General features: G+C 42.9%; 1 protein-coding gene across 1 annotated transcript in view; it reads left to right on the top strand.

The window, feature by feature from the left end:
* Positions 1-14,781, top strand: part of LOC117283094 (homeobox protein vnd-like) — a 93,121-nt gene that overhangs the window by 45,481 nt on the left and 32,859 nt on the right. Inside the window, exons 4-5 of the mRNA XM_033755470.1 lie at positions 1,848-2,039; positions 3,430-3,567. Coding sequence (XP_033611361.1) covers positions 1,848-2,039; positions 3,430-3,567 — 330 coding nt within the window. The remainder of the gene's footprint in view (positions 1-1,847; positions 2,040-3,429; positions 3,568-14,781) is intronic.

The raw sequence follows: 14,781 nt of genomic DNA, 5'->3' as shown, positions 1-14,781 counted from the left end.
TTCTGTGAGCTATAAACTGAATTTTCTTAAACACATTTAGATGAACTGTATTTCAATTAAAAGGAAAGAATATTTGTTTCAAGTTGGCATGCCTAAGACTCCAAATGTGCTTTAGCAATGACAACTGCAGATTTTCCCATAGAATGTTGGCTCTTTGTTTCATATGATTCCAGCTATAAATAACGATTATTTCATTGAAAACGATTTACAAATCCATGTTTATAACTGAGACATTGTGTTTCTTATGAGGTAGGAACTGACATGCACACGCTCGACTAAAGTCTGAGGCATGAAATGTCAATATCTGCTAAATACTAGGATCATATTCGTGTTGTCAGCGACAGGGCTGATCCCCCGGCTGCCTATAAGATTATGCTTTTGTTTATTAATATTCAATCGACACAATTCTGGGTTAAACACACCATACGTTTGCATGTACTACATGTTTCGGCATATTCAGTCTATCATCAAGTATATAACAATAAACATTAGCATACACACAATATGACGCTACAGTATAACATGTGTAATTTTAGAATTAATTTCTGAATGGGAACAGGCGACTTCCTTTAGGACTGTTGAGAGTGCTCTGTGGAGAGGGAGCAAACCCCAGAATACGAGCTCCATGTGTAACATTTCGAGATCTCGTTTCGCAGATCGATATCTCGAGAGATATGTCGTTACGTGGTCCGCGGTATAGGGACAAGTGTCTCGAGGAAAATCTTCTGCCTCTGTGTTCAGGGTACAATAAGGAACGCCAAAGAAGACAAGAATATAGCGTTTGTGAAGTTACTAAAGAAACTTGCAGCTGCGAGCGAGCCAATGGGAGAAGGGGCTAACGGATTCAGGTAAAGAATGCGAGGAAAACGCCTTGAAGAAGAAAGGACGTAAGAAAGAATTTCTCGAGGGGGAATTGCAAGAGGGGGGGGTGCTAGATGTGATGAGTCTTAGGGGCAAGGTTTGCCCTTGTCCCTTGGAGAGATTGCCCCGTAATTTGTAGCAATAGTAGTAGTAGTAGTAGTAGTAATAGTGATATTAGCTAACTTACTAACTAGAGCAGATCTCTTCTTGAGAAGCTGATACTTACTAGTTAAGAACCTTGCAATATTTTATGGAATCCTTTAATTAAGGTGCTCAGAAGGACCCGCCATTGGTCCCTATTCTGAGCCAAATAAATCGACATCCTCCCATACTAATTCTTTAACAACTATTTTAATATTATCCTACTGCTTACAAATAAAATTTCCAAGTTGTCTTCAATCATCATTTTTCCATGAATATTTCGTACCCGCTTGCATTCTTTCCCATACATTCTACACGTCCACACCATCTCCTCCGCCATGATTTGATGGTGCTTATCGCATTTGGCGAGGTGGACAAGTTATGAAGCTCACCGTTACACATTTTTATCAAGGTTCCCTTCACGTCCTCCCTCTTAAGTCCAGATAGTTTCCTTAGCACCCTGTTTCAAACTATTGCCACTACTGCTGCTAGCAACAACAGTAGGATATTGATGAAGTGACAACAGATGCAGATAGCAATCAGCTAGCGTAAGATAAGCTCAGGTAAAATTATCTCTGCGCTTAACTAATTAAGCACTAAGCCATGAAGGCGTATGAGGGAGTGGATGTATAGATCCACTTTTTATTGGCCTCGGCACCAGTTGGAGGTGAGTTGTCAGCTTCACGCCCCGGCCGCCTTACCACCGGTGAAAGAACCCTAGGTACCTACCGGAGAGGAAGTTGGGTGAGCCCCAGAGTGGGTTTAATCAGCCTACGTACGACAACAAAACAGCAACGGGTCGATGTAACTAGACGCTGACTCACAAACTGTTTCCTCACTTTCAGGTCCCATGCCGCTGATGTCGGGTCCGCCAGAACTAACGACAATTGCCGCCAGCTATGCTGCAGCTATGGGGCACCACACAGTGCTGTTTCCAGGGGCCCCCGGAGGGATGCCGGCGAGGGATCCCCACTGTCCCCTACTGCCCCATGGTAGGCATCACTGGACCACACCAGTAACCACGAGAAGCGACCACGGTGAGCAGCCATTTTGTTCTGTTTTAACATTCGTCTGTGTTGTTTGGATATAAATGCATGTTTCGCATGCTGAAACTGTTGAAAGGATTTCGCTAATATTCGGTACCACTGGTGTGTCTCACATTTTTTTCAGTTCATGTGGTTCTACATTACATGAAAATGAATATTCAGCTTCTTGCAGTCGCGACTCTAGGTTATGACGCCGTGAGATTTGGTCAATAGTTATGCCCAACTTCCGCTTTCCATTCTTAGGATTGAAGAGCCTCTGTTCTGCTCTGAAGACGGAGGAAACATGAACTTTCTAACAAAATTCACGGTGTTATGTACCAAAAATCATTTATATTTGTAACTCATTTAAGCCTTTAAAGCTTCATATCACAGTGTTACTATGTTCATCAGTAGATTTGTGCACAGTTCTCATCAGCCTGCTTTTATGGGCTGCTTATGATTATCCGAATAACCAGCGATTACTTCCTATTATAGTAACCCTTTTAACCAAATGAATTACGCAATGGAGACGCAGTGTTTCCTGTGAGGTACTAATTACATGTTTATATATTACTCAGATGTATTTCATGCTTCGAAAGTAAAGAAGTTCACGGTAGAAGAGCGTGGTGAATACATAATATAAAATATAGGCTATCTGTCGTTATGATCTACAACCTTAAGTGTTTTTCGATACAGTGCATTCTACATTTAAAGAAAGTCGTTGGAAGAACCATTTCTGGCTCTCTGCAATGTGACAGGTTTAACCAGCTGTACAACAGTAGATTTGGAAATATAACAAATGAACGGTAAGTCATATGTTTTAATTATCACCATGAGAAAATCATAATTCCAAAATATCATTTCCTGAGATTGTGGAACAGTCAAATTTTCCCGCGCAAAGTGGACAGAGGGAGCCACCGGAAGGGGCAGAAGCAAAATGGCTACGTCAGTTGACACCAGTTCGGAAACAGCAACGGATGGGTGTGGCAAAGAAAATTTGTAGTTTTGTCAAAACGAAAAGGTGGAATTTTCGACCACCCGATCGCGATGGATGAATGTGGGGTCTATCATTATGACCCTGAAACGAAGGAAATGAGCAGCAGTGGAAACATGCAGACTGGCCAACACCAAAGAAGGCCAAATCCCAGCCGTTGTCAGGAAAATTGTTGTTGAGTGTGTTCAGGGTGTCATCATGACCGACTGTGGGCAAAAGGCCGTCGCCATCACTGGCGAATACTACCGGAACCTTCTGAGAAAATTACAGGAGGAAATCAAGAAAAAGCGGCGTGGAATGCTGGTAAAAGGTGTGCAAATCTTCACGACAACGCACCGGCTCGTGCTATGACGACACTTGCTGCCAGTTTGGGATATGAAATTCTCCCCCATCCACCATATTCACCAGACCTGGCATCGAGCGACTTCTTCCTCTTTCCATGGCTAAAGAAGCCACTTCATGGTAAGCGATTCCAAGACGATGATGACGTCATTTATGCAGCGGAGGACTTCCTAAACTGTCAAAATGAGAACTTCTATGATCAAGGTATCCAGCAGCTACTGCATCGTTGGAGAAAATGTGTGGCCTTGCAGGGGGCATATGTAGAGAAGGGCGAACTCACATACAATTTCTTGCATCTGTGTTTCTGTTTCTTCTGGGTGATAATTACAATTTTATGACTTCTCCTTACGACCACGTAAGCTAAAATCACAAAGGACTCGTCTGCGAAACATTGCCACTTCTGTTTCATGTTTAATGCAATTAATTTTTTTGAATGACATGTAACATTTCATAATATCCACTTTAGAATCGGTTTGATGTATAGAAGTGCACATTTTTATTTAGGAATTACAAAAATGCTACAGAAAGTCACGTATCTGAAACACAGCCACGATGCATGATGAAGCCGGTTGCAGTACAGAACAATAAGGTTTCATAACGGTGCAACGATATGGTACATAAGGACATTCGTCTGATGTCGCCACTTCCTTGTGCGTGTTCTTTCTGGAAAGAAAAACTGTCCGATTTCCATTTTATTTAATATTGTTGCATGTATACTTGTTGCTGGGCAACGACAGCAAAATAAGTAGCTCTACAATGGCTGTAACTAAGCAGCGGCCGGTAGTCAGCAACAGAGGAACGGCTTTTTCTATGCGGTCCGTGCCGAGATATTATAAGCAGGAAAATTGAGCAGTCAGTAAATTATTTAGTTAGAGGACTGCAGCGGTTCAGTTGTTGTGAGAAGCTGGTAGCCGAGGCTGGAGGGAGGTATGGAACGCGGAAAAACGGGAACGTCCGCTGTTGGAAGCCGAAACCAAGCAAGGGCTAGTGAAGAATAAGAAGACTTTATTTGTGACTATGTATGTATGTATATGTATGTAGCTATATTACCACCGATGGGCCCATGTCCAGTCTGCCCTGATGTCAAGCACTTATCTGGGTCACAAGACCAGGCTTTGTTACTGCCAGACAGCTGCGGATTTGTTGATGTGGGGCGCCCTCTCTGAGGAGAGGACGGGTCTGCAGTTAACAATTACTGCTGGCCTTCGCCAACGCTGACATTCTGGAGTCTGAGTCCTGCGGGACACGTGACCATGTTTTACACTTTCAGGTGTGAGACTCCCCCAACCTGGAGGGCCAAATATCCGAATTTATATCCCCCAGGATCAGGGTGGCCCAGTTATACCCCCAGACACTAGATTACCTTTTCGTCGCCTTCTTCGACTCGCAGCGTTACGGTGGCGCTATTTGAACCTTCCCCACACGGTGATTTACTCAACTCCTGACTTGTCCTGCTTATAACATTTAGACAAGGACCGCACAGAAAATACCATTCCTCTGTTGCTCTTTACTGGTCGCTGCCTAGTAACGGTCGTTGTATATTGCTTATTTCACGGTCTTTGCCTCGCAACTGGTCTACATGATACAATATGAAAAGCATATAACTGAAGATAAAACAACTTCGTAGTAATAACATGAATGCAACAATACTGTTCCAACATGGCGGTCGTATATATTTCTGTTAAGAAACCAACAATATCAGCAATCAGTACATAACCTACAAAGCATTTTTGCTCATAAAAATGTATTTTTAGAACGGGGAAGAACAAAACTGTTTTTGCGCTGTTTTCTCCTTCTACAGATAAATCTACTAGAATTTGTCCGCTCGGGATGTGAAGGCAGCTATGAAAGCTAATCATATTGACTTAATTGCAAGTTGACTTCATATCTACAGAAATATGGAACGTTTAACGGGCACGGTATTTCTGTAACGGGCCTTGGAGGCCCATAGGATTGTGAGACTTCGAGGCTCCCACATTTTCTCTAGACTGTGGGCTCACAGATGGCAGTGAGGTCGTTAGCCTTAAGCGCCGGCCGCCCTTTACCCCCAAGAAGATTCCTGGTACTCATTTCTGTTAGAGTCTGAGTCGACCCAAGAGCCACAGTGCAGCTGGAAGTGTTAGGTCAATTGAAAAATCCAGTGATTTCATCGGGAATCAAACGCGCGACCTTCCGGCTTGTAGCATAGTGTCTTAACCAACTACGCTACATCGTTCCCCTGAAATGTTTAAGAAATATGACAATTATACAAATATCTGCTGTTATTTCTGAAAAGGTTAACTCTACATAAGTTTAGTAGATGAAATCGTTAATTTCTATAAGAATTAATTTACAATTTGTGCTTCCTTATTCGTTGCTAAGTTCTCTCAGTAACTAATAATAATTGTTACTCTGCAAATGAAATAGATTTTAAGTTGAACACTTCTTACTTGTGCGGCAAATATCAAGTAAGTAATTAAAATATTGCTTGTTATTTTATTTTCTTATCATACGTGTTTTCGAGGTTGCGTCATCATGAAACAATTAATAGATTCTTACGTAATCACTATATAATTACTGGATTCTGTTTTGAACAAAAGATAGAAAGGAGAGTAGCCATACACTCAGTGTAGTTGAATAGAAAGGACCTTTCTTCCGTAAGGTTGCCTCGTGATGATATGGTATACGCTCATAGAAGTGTTAGAGTTTATATCTGAGAATACAGGAAAGTCTAACCAAAATCCGGAGTAGAGAAATACTGAATTCTGGGATGTAATGACATGTAGTCCAGTAGAAATTCACAGACGTTTCGGAGGAACATACTCTTTTCAGTATGATTGAGAGCCGTCAACGCAACAACTGAACGACCGCAGCTTGTCGGCGAAGTTAGTGCCAACTTTAGCGGATAGAGGGTGCCGCGTGGTCAGCTCAACGAATCCCCACCGCCGTTAATTTCGGTTTTCTAGACCGGAGCCGCTATTTCCTTGAAATAGCTCCTCAAATATCCTCACGAGGCTGAGTGAACTCCGTTCCAGACACATTATTTCTCAGAAAATATGGTAGCGCCGGGAATTGAGCCGGACCTCTGGATCTGTAACCAGGAACTCTGACCACTAGACCACAGAGGCGGTCACAATTGATCATAAACCGATATTAAAATATTTAATATTCAGTTATTTTTATTTATATCCAGCTACATGTGTCGATCTGCATTAATATATGACATACAACTGGATTTAAGAACTAAAAATATCCTCTCCCGCTGAGTTACGACGGTTTCTAGCAGACACTTCCCCGTACAGGTTGGTCGGTGTTTGTGCTCTCTAGTAGGAAAGGAATTGTGTCATGATATTTTAAACATATTTATTTTGGGGGGGAGGAGGTTATTTCTAGAGGCCCTCAGTATCTGGACCATATGGTGTCAGATTGACATGCGACTGATAGATTGGAAAGGATTTGGAAGAAAGCGGTGCTGGCCTAATCGAGATATTACTGCCATAGTCAAGACTTGTACGTTCGTGGATTGGCCGCAAAGCGTCGTTGCAGTGAACTATAGTGGACAAGTTGAGGCATCATATGAACTGACAGTTCATCTCTCGTCACAGCAAAAGGCAGTTGTGTGCAAACAGTATAAGTAGAACTACGACCTCTTTGTGAACTGCAGTTAAATGGAAGTGGCGGAAATCGAAAATGTGGCAGTTTGAACAATGGGCAAACATCAAGTTCTGCCAAAAACTGGGAAAATCCCCTAGCGAAACGTTTGGTGTAGGAAGAACTGGCTGTTGCTACACGACAACGCCTCTGCACATCGCTCTGTTCTTGTCCAAGAGGAACTGGCAATGCAACAGGTCACCGTTTTGCCACACCCTCCGTACTCACCTGATCTCGCACCGTGCGATTTCTCTCTCTTTCACCGCGTGAAAGCAAAGCTACGTGGTCTTAGATTTCAGTCGTCCGATGAGGTCGTCATTGCCACAAGAGACGCCGTACGGGAATTTCCTGCCAATATGTTTCAGCAATGTTTTCGGCAGCTATATTAACGTTGGCAGACGTGCATAGCGGCCAACGGCAACTATTTTGAAGGCCGATGTGGATCTGTGTAATGTGAATACCTTGCAATTCATTCATTCGTCAGTAATCTGTCAGACGACAGGTCCACAGTCTCTTCTAAAACAATTCCTCCATTTAATGCGATCTAGAGCTTTCTCCTTCAAACGAGAATATCCTCTTCTGTCCCCAAGGTCATCCAGCATCTTCTTACTTCTTCTTCCTCGTCTTCTGGTCACATCTACCCGCCCCTCTATCTTTCCTTCAATAATTTCTTTTAGAAGGCAGTTACTGCGTAAGATATGACCAATCCAATTAGCCTTCCGTTTTCTTATTTCATGTAGGATATTCCTCTGCGCACTGACTCTAAATAACACTTCTTCATTTCTCACATAATCGGTCCAACTGATCTTCTCCATCCTTCTCCAACACCACATTTCGAAGCTTTCCAGGTGTTTCTGATCTACTGCCCTAAGTGTCCAAGTTCCATCCCTATACAAAGCCATGCTCAAAATGTAGAATTTCACTAAGTTTCTTTCCCAAATTTAAGTCCAACCTTGTAATATGATGCAATAAAACCACAGTCCACGAACTTAATGACTGTACCACGTATATCTCTATTTGCTTGGAGAAATTGACGAAAACCACAAACTCCATTAAACGTCGATGTTTAGGTCGAGATTCGAACTGATAACTTCCCTAAAAAGAGTGAAACCGTTAGAGTTAGACTAACCCGCACGGTTCCCACACATTTCGCAGTAGTTTCAGAAGCGTCTTAATAGCAGAGGATACCTCTGAAGTCCAGTTTTTTAATCTTATCTGCTTGTGTTGCTGTTTCTTTGTTAAGCCTCTGCTGCTGCTGCTGCCTCGATAACTTTCACCTTCTCTTACTCGTTACGTAACGAGATTATTTAGAATGTCCACTTTCAATCGTAACCCTTTTTGCGCCACGTACCGATTTGATCGGCTCGGGCCACAGCCGAAGATACCGGCTCGTTGGTAATGAATTAGTAGAGCATTTCTGCCCAAAGAGGGCATCAATCTGTATTTGAATATCTCCTGGAATTCATCATCCTGTACTTCTGATAGAGCCCGACGTTTCGGAGAAACATATCGTCTCCATCTGCAGGAATAAAGAGTAAGCCAAACAAAAAAACAGCAGAAGCAAGCGGAAACCGAGATCCCGATTAGTGTGACTGAGGATTTTCAAGGCTTTCCTCAGTCCCTCCGAGCAAATTATGGGATACTACTGTGATATGTAGACCCGTTGTTAGTCAACGACCGCGAAAAGAACACAACTACAACATGGCAGGTAGTAGGTAACTGCCCGTAAACAGCAACGGAAGAACTGTGTTTTCTGCTCTGTCCGCTCCGATGGCTGCGCACGTAACAATTACACAGCAACAAAGGAACGGTGTTCCATGACGAGATGTTATAAGCAGGACACTTAGTGAATCAGTTCAGCTGAGTCACTGAGTTCAGTCAGTCAGTTGAGAGCTGCTGTGGCTGAGGCTGGGTACAGTTCGGGAACCCAGAGGAAGGGGAACGTCCGCCGTTGGAAGCCGCTACTGAGCAATGGCTAAGAAAGACTAAGAAGACTTTATATGTGTTTGTGTAGTTACAGTGATCTTTAGTATGTTTAACTTAGTGAGACTGCCGTTGTTATTTGTTGGTACTTTCTGTAAGGGTTCAATAGATAGCCGGCAACAGTAGCCGCGCGGTCTAAAGCATGAACTCTCTTCGCTCGGTCGGTTGCTGGGATCGTGGGTTCGAGGCATGGATGTTTTGTGTGCGTATGCGTTTATTCTGTGCTTGTGTTGCCCTGTGATAAGTAGAGGCCTTGGGACGGACTGATCACTCGGACAAGGACTCCTACTGTCTGTGAAAAATGATTACGGAAGTGAATAAGAGGCCAGGGTCCTGAATGGGCTGGAAGAGACATTGAAGAAAAGTGTTCAATAAATGTGATTAGCAATGCAAACCCCGTCTATAGTCCCATGCAAACACGTGTCAGTGTCTTAAATTAGGTGACAATTGCTTCTTTCCACGTCATTTCCACTTCATTGTTGGTTTCCTTTCAATAATTCACATTATATAATTTGTGTTAAAGGCAGAGTCGTTAAATAAAGTACGAACAAACATGACAAGTAACAGAAGGCGATGAAATTGTACTAGTACATCAAATTTGTAATAAAGTACAAACATAAGTAAGGAAGCGTGCATGATGAAGAGAGTAGTGAGAAATGCAGCCGCTTGCAACAATGCCAGTGGAATAACATTGTTACCATAATGGTAGTGAAGCCGACAGTAGGCGCTTGCTTTTGTAAGCAAACTTCTACTGTCTGATGGTAGTAGAACCACAGGAAAAATGATAATGATAAATTTATTAATTAAGAATCAGGCAATGAGGATAATCCTCCACATTTTTAACTTCGTACTAGAAGGAGGTCATAATAAGCTTCACTCCCCGGCCGATTTGCCCCGCGAAGGAAGCCCATTTACTAAGTGGGACCCAGAGTCGTTCTGGACGCCGTAGATAAATGAAATATTTCTTGCTGTGACGAGAATTGAACCCTGATTCCTCGGCAGTCCAATGCATAGTCCCTCTGTAAAGCGCCTGAGTTACCCCATTCGCATTCATGCACAGCTGGTATCGAAGTAAGGGTTGCGCATCACCGTGCTGGTCAATGTTATTTGCAGTGTCGCTCCTGTGAATACTGCTATACATACTGTCACGTAATCACACGCAGGCTGCTACTGGTGAAGCTTTCTTTGGACAAATATGGTCGATAGTGGTAATTCGCGGTAGCGTAGTTGGTAGAGGGGCTATGCTACAAGCGGGTTCAAGTCCCGATGAGGTCATTGGATTTTTTCAGTTGACCTAACCCTTCCAGCCGCACTATGCCCTGGGGTTTACTCAGCCTCTAACAGAAATGAGTACCAGGAATTAATTAAATAATTTTCTTGGGGAGTAAAGCGCGGCCGGCCGGCTGAGAACCTTACCGCCATCTCTGAGCTGATTGTCTAGATAATGTGGGACCCTCAACGTCCCACAACCCTATGGGCCTCCACGGCCTGGTACAGGGATAGCTTTACTTTACAGTGGCAATTAAATAAATTCTTCGTTCGGAAGCCATCATTTCATTTCATACCACACACACACACACACACACACACACACACACACTCTTTAACAACATTTGCCTATTCTCAGGAGTTACTGCACACTGGCTATAATATGGCATTTATTCCACCTCAATAAGTGGGTTTTTTTCTCAAATTTAGTAATTATCTCAATGGAACAGCTGATTAATTTGTTTCTGTGGCTGATACAGTGGCCAGACACGCCCAAATTGATTACAATTTTGCTAAAAATATTTCAAATTTTAAAGACTTGAGCTTCTTACTTGTAGCCTGCCTTCATCAAAGATGAAGCCTTAAACTGAAGGACCGAAAATGTGATAATGTGCTGCCTGACCTGCACACCTCAGGAGGCAATGAGAGAGTATGAAGCAATAGTAGAACGATGATCGACAAGGGAAAACCGTAAAACGTGACTAGAAAAAATCCTCTTCCAGTTATACTTCTTCTGCCACAAATTTCAGGGATTGATCTCGGGCCTTCGCAGTATAGAGACAATTTCTAGCCACCCGAGCTCTGTCACATCATCCTTAATGTAAATACAGCAAATATAACCCACATGTTCAACATGTCTGTGCAATACGAGTCTCCCCTCGACATGTGGTATGAGAATAGAAGACGAAACTGATTAATTCATTGAAGTAATTTCTTCCTCTCTACACATTAATGAACAATTGAATGAATGGACAGATATTGTATTAAGTTCGCTGCAGTTCACACTATCTCATGTCGGAATGTTGACTCCCTGGTTCTCCGCCCAGGCTCACCACTAAAATTGATATCTCGTCTTTGTATTTTAATTACAGGCTTACATACCCTATTGCTGCTACTGCTAATTACAGAGCATCTGAACTTTTTTCTTATTCTTTTTGACCACCCCTCCCATTCATCTATGTATTTATTCACAGCCTATATACAGGGTGTTTCACGACTTTAGGGCATAACTGCATGAGGTAATTTCCTAGGTTTTTATGATCAAAAAAGTTCATATAAACATGTGTCCGATTTTGGACGGTTACGGAGTTATGACCGTTTCTTCATTCCCGATCACGCCCTCGTGTGAACCGCTTCTGTCAGCTGGCAGGTCGCTATTTTTAGCCAACTACAGACAGAGCGTTCTCGTTATCTCGACACTTGAGAGGTACCTAAGGCGTGGTGGGTTGGTATGTCCGGCGCGGTTCACAACCGAGCGGCAGCCTGTGTTGCGGCCGGCGGTGGCATTTTGGAAATCAGCTTTAAGCACCAATAAATTCAAATTAAAGGTAATTTCACGAAATTAACTTTACATTCATACTTTAAATGTATCATGTATTGTGCTGGTTTATTATTTTGTTCCGTTTATTGTCAGTAATCGTTACCTTCTATTCTGAGTATAAACGGTCATAACTCCGTAACCATCCAAAATCGGACACATGTTTATATGAACTTTTTTGATCACAAAGGCCTAGGAAATCACCTCCTGCAGTTATGCCCTAAAGTCGTGAAATACCCTATATATTTATATTTACGGCATTGCTCATAAAGTTCGTACAGGTGAATATTTGTCTAATAAGTTTCTTATCCAAAATGGTCTAAAACAAGGAGATGCTTTATCGCCATTGATTTTCAACTTTCTTTACAATATGCCATTAGGAAGGTCCAGGGAAACCAGGTAGGACTAAAATTTAACGGGACGCATCAGCTGTTAGCCTATGCCGATGATGTGAATCTACTGGGTGGTAATTATATAATATATACCATAAATAGGTAGCAGTAACTGACGCTAATAAGGAGATTGGGCTAGAAGTAAACGTAGATAAAACTATGTGTATGTTGCTGTCTCGTCACCAGAGTGCAGGGTAATCTCATAAGATAGCTAAAAACTTTCGTTACTATGGCAAAGTCTCAAAGTTTAGGAAAGACACAACAAATCGAAGTTGTATTCACAAAATATTTAAAAGCAAATTCAATTCTTGAAATGCTTGTTACCACTAAATTCAGAATCCCATGTCTTCCCACCTTGTCCAGGCACATAGGAACGTAAAGATTAAAATACACAAAATTATAATCTTAAGCCTATTAGTTGTCCGCACGGACGTAAAACTTTGTCTCATTTCTTAAAGAAGTACACAACTTGAGGCTTCTTGAGAACAGAGTGTAGAGAAAATTATCTGGACTTCGAGAGGTTAGCATGACAAGAAATGTAGATACAGTAAGTTAAACCTATCCCTGTAACAGGCAGTGAAGGCCCATAGGGTTGTGAGTCGTCGAGGCTCCCACATTTTCTAGACTGTCGGCTCATAGATGGCGGTAAGGTTGTCAATCTTACGCGCCGGCCTCCCTTTGTCCCCAAGAATATTCATGGTACTCATTTCTGTTAGAGGCTGAGTCAAACCCAGGGCCATATTGCGGCTGGAAGAATTAGGTAAATTGAAAAAGTCAACTTTATCGGGACTCGGCTAGTAGCAAAGTGCCTCAACAAACTACGCTACCGGACAGTTCGGCAGCGTTAATGGTCCCTCGCTTCAGCGCTCAGCACCGTACACCTCGAAACAGCATCGGCGGGTTGTTACGTGTTGGCCACCAATTGCGTGCTTAATTCTGTGCTATATCTGTGTGCATCGTTTCGCTAGACATTCTGGTATCTGCGTGAACGTTGCAAGGTTACAGTTTCACTGTTCGAAGTCTGGTGCTGAAACTAAGGTCTGACGAGTTAGGGCTTCCTTCACACGACTACGGGCCAGATGTTATCAAATCGTGCTTCACTGACGATGTGAATGAGGTTGCTATGAACGGGACAGACAGCATGTTCCGGACTGACTTAAAATCGGGAAATCTGAAGAAAAGCCGTCACTTACGAGAGATAATTTCAGATTGGTGGACAACAATGAAATCTGGGGGAAGTGGGAAAATAAGTTGTGAAGTCGATTAAGTTGCCGGGGATACGGCGTAGGGGCGGACAGTTGTGCACTCGGTGATGAACTTTTGAATACCGCAAAGGGGAGAGATTGTTGACCGTCTGTGGCTTTATCATAAAGCCAGTTATTGGTGTGCATCGGTCAGGCGACTGCCTGTGGGTTCATTGACTTTGTTCAGTGTGAACCAACAGAAAGTTTCGTAACACTTCAGAATGGAGTCTCAACACCAGACTCTGTGTCACTCCAAGTACTGCTCTTCCTGTGACCCTGGTCTCTGTGTGACCCAAAGAGCTGGTCTATCTGTGACTCCAAGCACGTGTTTACGTATTGATTCCAAATTATTGTGTCCGTATGAGGCCAAACACTTCTCTCGGTGTGACTCCAAGGGCCCTTGTCCGATTGAGGGCAAGCACTTGTCTTCGTGTGACTCCAAGCGCTGGTGTCCGTGTAAGGCCAAGCACTTGCTTCCGTGTTGAATCCAAGCGCTAGTGTCCGTATGAAGCCAAGCACTTGTCTCCGTGTGACTCAAATCGCTGGTGTCTGTGTGAAGCCAAACAATTTTTTTTCCGTATTGACTCCAAACACTGGTCTTCGTGTGAATCCAAGTATTGTTCTCCGTGTAACTCCGTTTCTGTAATCTGAATGTTCATGCACATATCTTTAACAACCGAGATGCATATTCAGAGTCGCTTATTCGACTCACCCGTGAAGCGTGTATGTAAGTCCTGTATCTGCTCTGTGTCGAGCCTCTATGATAAAGCCGGACGTATGGCCCCACAGTTGTAGCGAAATGAAGAATTCGACTGAGGAAGAAAGCAGGCTTATAAAGAAAGGAAATGGAAAGAGAAAATACAAGAAAAAAAGAAAAAAAAAGTTAGAAGGAAGGAGGAAGGAAAGGAAATAACGAAGTGAAAAAGTGGGTAAATAAAATAAATGCAAAAGAAAGGAAAATAGCAAAGAATTAGAGGTGCGAAGGAAGGAGTAGGGAGAAAGGAATGAAAAAGAAGGTATTCTAAGGTTTAAGTAAAGAAGCGAAATTTAAATGTATAAAAGGAGGACAGGAAATAAGGGAGACAAACAGAAAAAACCGCATCCTTCCCAAGCCATGCCTACTCCCTGACAGCCACTTTCCCATTTCATTTTGCCTACACACCATAACGCCTGCAGTTGAAGCAGAGCGTTTAAACAACCGACGGTTCCGTCTTGTCCTCACGGCCTTCTCTCGCGCACAGCCTCCAGGCTCTAACGTTTAACTGCCGTCCGCTAAGTTAAACTAATGACACGAGGCTGCTACTCCTCCCCCTCCCCCTCCCCCACCCCACCGGCAAGGGGATGCGAATCAAGCATTAAACAT

This window comes from Cryptotermes secundus, unplaced genomic scaffold, assembly GCF_002891405.2.
Source record: "Cryptotermes secundus unplaced genomic scaffold, Csec_1.0 scaffold561, whole genome shotgun sequence".
NCBI lineage: Eukaryota > Metazoa > Arthropoda > Insecta > Blattodea > Kalotermitidae > Cryptotermes > Cryptotermes secundus.
This window is presented reverse-complemented; position numbering and strand designations above follow the sequence as displayed.